At 33.2% G+C, this 6,566-nt stretch overlaps 1 protein-coding gene across 10 annotated transcripts in view; it reads left to right on the top strand.

Moving 5' to 3' along the window:
* The window catches only part of LOC148610829 (ras association domain-containing protein 9-like), a 31,322-nt gene extending 25,739 nt beyond the window's left edge, over positions 1–5,583 (top strand). For 7 of the 10 annotated variants that reach the window (XM_088596241.1, XM_088596238.1, XM_088596240.1 and 4 more), the window contains one exon: positions 3,659–5,583. In XM_088596241.1, the coding sequence (XP_088452367.1) occupies positions 3,659–5,134 (1,476 nt within the window). In that variant the 3' untranslated portion in view covers positions 5,135–5,583. Of the gene's footprint in view, positions 1–365; positions 777–930; positions 3,434–3,658 lie in introns of those variants that run through there. The other 3 variants (XM_088596245.1, XM_088596246.1, XM_088596244.1) reach the window with 3 other exon arrangements.
* Positions 5,584–6,566: the final 983 nt, after the last annotated feature.

Consider the following 6,566-nt stretch of genomic DNA (forward strand, 5'->3'; position numbering starts at 1 on the left):
TCACTTGTTAAACAATATAGAAATGTCGAATATTTCGATTTCATAAAATTTTTAATGAAATTTTTGCTTGAAAAATAGGTTTTTAATTCGTTCATTATTTGATACAATTTGATAGAACACAATACCACTATTGAAATGATTGAACCCTTTTTATCTTTTCCCATTATTTCAACATAGCCCTTTTGTCTGCAAAATTTTAGTATTAAATTTCTACATTATCTTTGTTAAATATCATTTACTATATCAATATCGAAAAGTTGCAATTTTGTGGTTTTATCACATCAACGATCAAATTATTTAGGAAAATGCAATAATTATGATAAAAAGATTTACAGAAAAATATTTTGTAAAATTGAATATGCATTTCGTAAACATGGAACTTCGAATGAAATCAAAAGTTTATACTGTCAGTGAAAAGATATAGATTATTGAAGCAGTAAATTTATGCCACATTTTACATAATCCCAGGGGCAAAAAAAGTTCTCATTAACAAATGTCAATCAGGCGAAACCAACAAGTTGAGTTCGAAAAATTACCTTCACACTGTAAGGTGCGTTCGAATTTGATTCGAATACCGAGATCAAATTACGGTTTAAGAGACAGACATACAGATTGCATTTCTTTCCAGGGTCTTTCAGAGCTTGATTTAAAGGTGTTTTCACTTGTTGAAGATAAAAGTATTTACTATTTTGGATTTATGTTTACGCTGGCGGATTTGTTAAGTTTCACCATTCCCGTTCTTTTTCTTATTGGAAACATAGATAGTCATTCTACACGTAAGTTATATTTTATTTGACATTCTTTTGATCACCAAAAACCTTATTACAATTTTTGTGTATGTTTTGATAATTATATTCTCAATGTTAATTTTTCTGCAAATACGTTGTTGTGACGTCTTTAACATTAAACATTCTGACCACACAATACACTGTGAATTCTAACGAAAGTTTGCGAACGTGTTCTTAACAAATTGAAAGATCATCTTTAAGATGTTTAAGCTGCATACAAACAAAACTTATACATGTACCACTTTAAGACTGAAATATTGTGAAAATGAACTTTTTCATCTTTTCAAGGGCGAATCTGTAAGTCCAAACACCCCGGTTTTGTGAAAGATAAATTATACCGACTTTTCGTCACGTCTTTAATACCTCTACACAGAAGAGTTATTTAACGGAACATGCTACATCCCATGACATTTTATACCGTCTGCAAAAAATAAGAAATCAACATTTATATTACTTTATTGTATCGGATGTCCCTTTGACACTGAAAATATGTCCTTCCAATGTTTTGACAGTTTCTTTCTAATTGAAGGAGTATCATGTTAGTTTTTTGAGACATTAGACATCATGGCTTTATTCACTGAGATAAAACTATAAGTAACCAAAGTATAACTTTCATTGTTTAAAGGAAACAAATATGGAAACTTACTCTAAAATGGCGTCATATTTTAAATTGCTTATGGACGAAGAAGAACGCTCACTAAATGATATGTACTCTATTGTATGGTACCTTACTATCACGCAAGTTTTCTTTGGATGAGAATTGAATGAAAAGACACACAAGGTGCAGATCCAGAGGGGGTTCAGAAAAAAAGGTGCCAAACTATCATTTTATAATTTTGCCCACATTTCGCCGGAGATTAAAAAGAAAGCAAAAGGTGATTCCAACCCCCAGAATCCCCCTTTTTGGATCCGCCACTTCATTTATTGTACCTTTAAAGCATCGATCTTAGTGTACACGTATAAACAGGCAACTCATATTGCTGGTGAAAATTTACAGTTTCTCAATGTAATAAAAATTTTTTGCACTTACATTTACAACTCAACATCCCAACTTTTAAGTCTGTTTGATAAAGCTATATGTGAATAATAATCTTCTGTATTTACGGGTATTATAGGTGCATTTCTTTATATTTTCAAATAGACACACCTTAAAAGACAAGCTGTTTATTATAGAGATTTGCCAATACAATCATCCAGAAATTGTCGTACTGTTCAATTTGTACTGTAAACCAAAATGGTAAAATTCTCACATTTTGAAGCTATTATAACAGAGGCATTCTAAGTGACCTAACTGATATTTACTAATCTAAAACTAATCAGAAATAATGATACCACAAATGTCTTAAACAGTTCTCAAGCTCAAAAGTTATTTCTCTTTAATTTAAATCAATTCAAGAGGGTTTTCATTCAAAGCAAAATTATTGTAGCGACTAATTCAAAGTTCAACTTTAGATTTAATTGAAATTTAGGAATATAAACATAGTGTTACATACGTTCTCAGGAAAGCGAGAACTGACAAAAATCCGTTTGAATACAAAGTCGTTCAATTCACAAAACATTGATACGTAACGGCTGGTTGTAAGTTAAAAGATTGAAAAGCCACAATATTTTCTCAGGTGTAAAGCATCTGTAACTTTAAATAGAAGAGTTTCGACCATTTGTACAATTTAAATAAAATAGTGACCATACGGAACTTAACATAAAAGAATTCATTGAAAGTAACAGAAAAATAAAAACATACAGTTATGCGAAAAAAAAAGAAACAGTGCCCTTGTCATAAATTTCTAATTGTAAAAATGAAATATATGCCTATATCCTTTCATTGTAGTTAGACTGAAAAAGCTCTAATTTTGCAACCTTTTATTTCAGAAATAATTGCAGGTCCTCGCGACGGAATATTTATTAAAAAGTTCATGTAGTTATTTATTCAATTTTGACAAACTGTTTTGCGCTTGTGCCTTACCATATACATACATGTACATGTGTATATGCAAGCAGGCTACCTTAAGTTTGAAAATTTAAAGAAAAGAATGAAATTGCGATCAGATCACGACGTCATGAACGTTTCAATGTTTTTGATGGGCTAAGATCATTAGAACGGGGACATTGACTGTAAATGTGAACTATTGAAACGTACTCTATAGTAAGATGCTTGGGGTTTAAAAACCTTCGTTCATTGAAATTCGACAAATACAGCTGCAAAAAGCTGATACAATGGTTCATGTTAGTCTGCTATACAATTCAAACAAAACCTCAAACAGCCTTCTCAAAAGCTACGACAGAGGCAATACTCAATTGCAATCTCAAAGCCTTTTCTTGTTATATAATGGAGATCTGCTGAGCAATTCACCGATGAAAAAGTGAACATGAATTTTAATCTTCTTCAAATTGAAAAAAGATGACTTTGACATTAATGCACAATCATACTGTATTATTCCGGCGTATTTATTTTCAAGTATTATGTAAGGCCTCTGTAAGCAAACAAACTTTTCCGAAATATTGAAGTAAAGAGTCCATTTTGAAATGTTCCCACGCAGGTAATATGCTGGTTTTTTCTGAAAGCCGGAAGAAATTAATATTTTCATAGTTTTATAAGCGAATATTTTATTTTATGGAACAACTGCGGATTTTATGTAAATGACTTAGTAAGTACTTATTAAGTTAAAATGTAAAATACGTGCATGATAATAAATGAGATATTAACACTATAATGTTTCCACAGAAACTGGAGCGATTTTTATTTCTCCGAGATATTGTAAAAGTCCTAGCATCGCACGAAAACAATAAGATATTTGAGAAACGTCACCAAGCTGTGCGTTTGTTCAGGTGTCTGATATACGAAATTTTCAGTTTTGTTTATATATTTATAGATGGAAGGAACTGAGCCGCTATTTGAAATCCCTGTGTGGTTCACTGGAACTCAAAGATGGGTGACTGGATTAACTAAAAGGACAACGTGTGATGACGTCATTTACGCTTTGTTATACAGTGAACAAAAACATGAAGACGAGAGGACTGACAAATACACAATTTATGAAAGATGGAGGGATGTTGAAAGACCCCTCCAAGGTCGCACAAAAATTTTAAAAATATGGAAGGCATGGGGCGATGAACAGAAAAATGTTCAATTGACAATGCGCCATGTCGATGAATTTGACGAGTACGGCGAGTTTCTTCGAGCAAGACGACGCCACCGAAGATCTAAACATCGTTCACGTGACGGACAAGGTCAGAGGTCAAAAGAGATTGATCATAAGCATAAATCCTCAGACAGACTTAAATCAATCGATGAGCTTGCCAAAACTGTTATCAAACAAGAAAGGAAACTTTACGATCTGTCACACAGATTAGAAGGAATGGATAGAGAAATTGAAATGTACGAAACTAACATGCACAAAACAAGAATAGAAGCTAATGGGACAGACTACGTTCAGGATGCGTACCTCAAAGGATGCCATGAAGACAGCATGGACGAATTTTTACGGAAAGTCGATCCGGAAAATCTTGAAATGTACATCGAATTTTGTGAACGGGTATTAAACTTGGAATCAAAGATTAAAAAAGAAAACTCTTTAATTCAGGATTTATCTCATCAAATTAGTGAGGAACCATTTAATAAAGGATTTACCGACAATCCAATTCTTACAGACGTTTGTGATAACGCGCTAGAGTCTGAACTTTCAAGTTTACAAGCCGAATTGAATAGAATTGTTTCTGCTAATATGATGCAGAAATATAAAGCAGCTGAAATTACTCGGGAAATAGATACTTGTGACAAGATTTTATCGGATAAGCAGAAAACGATTCAAAACTTACAAAAAGAACTTGAATTTCTTGAGAAATGTGAAAAAAATGTTCGAGACAGTACAATTACAAGTAACATTGCTATGTGTTCAAGGACAGACGCTTCCTCAGACTGTATTAATATCGATACCATTGTATCAACTGATCTCTCTCCTTCCGACGTTTGTAAAAAGAATTTCTGTGATACTGACGATTCTTTCTCTGTAGAAACAGATACCTCAAACGACTCACAGTTTGGTTATAGTAAAGAAAGTACGCCCAAAAATGGCCACCGACGGAACTGTCTATTTATTCCACAGGGCAAAATGTTCGATGATAGTGTCATAAGTGAAAGAATTATATCAGAGGTATACTCTTATAAATCTAGGTCAGACTGTCGCTTGAAAACGGACGGATTTGTTACCGCCAGTATGAACAATAACTCTAGATCGGACTGTTGTGTCAAAGTTGCTGACGACGATTCTAATTCCGACACAGGACTAAGTTCGATGCATAGTGACGACACGACACCCCCATACAATGTCCTTGAGACTCTAGTTTAGCGCTTGTATTTTCTTTTTGACGACGAATGCTACAAGGGACTCGTTAAGACTTTTTTGTGTTGTTTAATCCGTCATGAGGAGATACGACTGTATACCTTTTATACGGTATTGCTTTTGGAAAACTATTTAAAATGACAATGGCTTATGAAAATCTGGTAGTCATCATGTTAACCATAAAGTTCCAGTATAAACCACACACATGATTAGATTCTCTGACCGCCAAAATAATTACGAATTTTGCAGTTTTTATATTAGTTAATGAGCGAGCCTTTTACATAATCATATCTCCATACCAAGGCATGGTAGCATTCTATAAATACACCACATTGTGTTCGGATTTGTGGTACTTATATTAACTCTTCATCCCTTCTCCTCATTCCTTTCCATTGATTTAGTTATACCAGTTGTTGATATTTTTGATATATACAAGAAATTAAATGTTTCTTCAAGAGCAGTTTATTTTTCTGTTTTTGTTATGTTTGTTTGAAAATGCGTCTTTTAAAGTAAAGTAATGTATCACATGACTTGTGCTGCACACTGTATGGTGCAATATATGCACAGATATTAATCCGTCTGTCTGCCTGTTCGTTGTTTTGACCGCCACAACTTTACTTCATGTACCCGTGGGCTTAGGTAAGAATAATTATTTGAAGATTACATTATAAAACTGAAACTATCTGTACACAGAGTGCCGAATGGAGCGATAGTATTGTGTTTTACAGTTATGACAGACTTTCTGGGTGCATGTTTTAAGGCGAAGCTGAAACATGTTTTATGAATCCAAATCATGTTTCATGGTTGGTTTCCTTTGTTTCACATGATTAAAAACCATGTTTAGAATTTCATTTAAAAAAAGGCACGATGAAATAAAAAATTGTCTGGAAGCTTGTTTCAGATTTACGTAAAAGAAATGCGCCCAAGCTGGTTTTTCAATTGGGCGTCGATGCTAAATATCGACAAAAGTATACCAGAGTGTCAACAATGGATCATGGAGAAGTACAAGAGATGTAGTCATCCAAGTCACATGACAAAAATTCAACCATCTATCAGCACACATGCGTGTAGTAAAACCAGTTCGAGTCATTAGCATGAATATACATTTGTATAAAGATTCATTTATGATTTATCAATGGTTACAATCTATACAAGTCGTCTCGTTTTCTTGTGTAATAAGAGAAATCCACGAAAGTCCTTAAAGTCGCTAATCGTCAAATATTCTATGCCACTGATCTTTACTTTCTTTCAACACACGTTAAATGCTAGATACTAAACTTGATTCCAAATCAATCAGCGATTTTCTCATTTTCATCATAAACATTGGCATTGATATATGTATGGACTTTGTTATATAAATTTAAATGAACTGAAACTTGAAGATTTTATTTGGATTTAAGGAAGGCTTTGCAAAGAAGATGATTATGTTCCTTTCCAT

The sequence above is a fragment of the Perna viridis genome, chromosome 8 (genome assembly GCF_037379345.1).
Source record: "Perna viridis isolate PV_CMFRI_1.1 ecotype Kerala chromosome 8, ASM3737934v1, whole genome shotgun sequence".
In the NCBI taxonomy this organism is placed as follows: domain Eukaryota; kingdom Metazoa; phylum Mollusca; class Bivalvia; order Mytilida; family Mytilidae; genus Perna; species Perna viridis.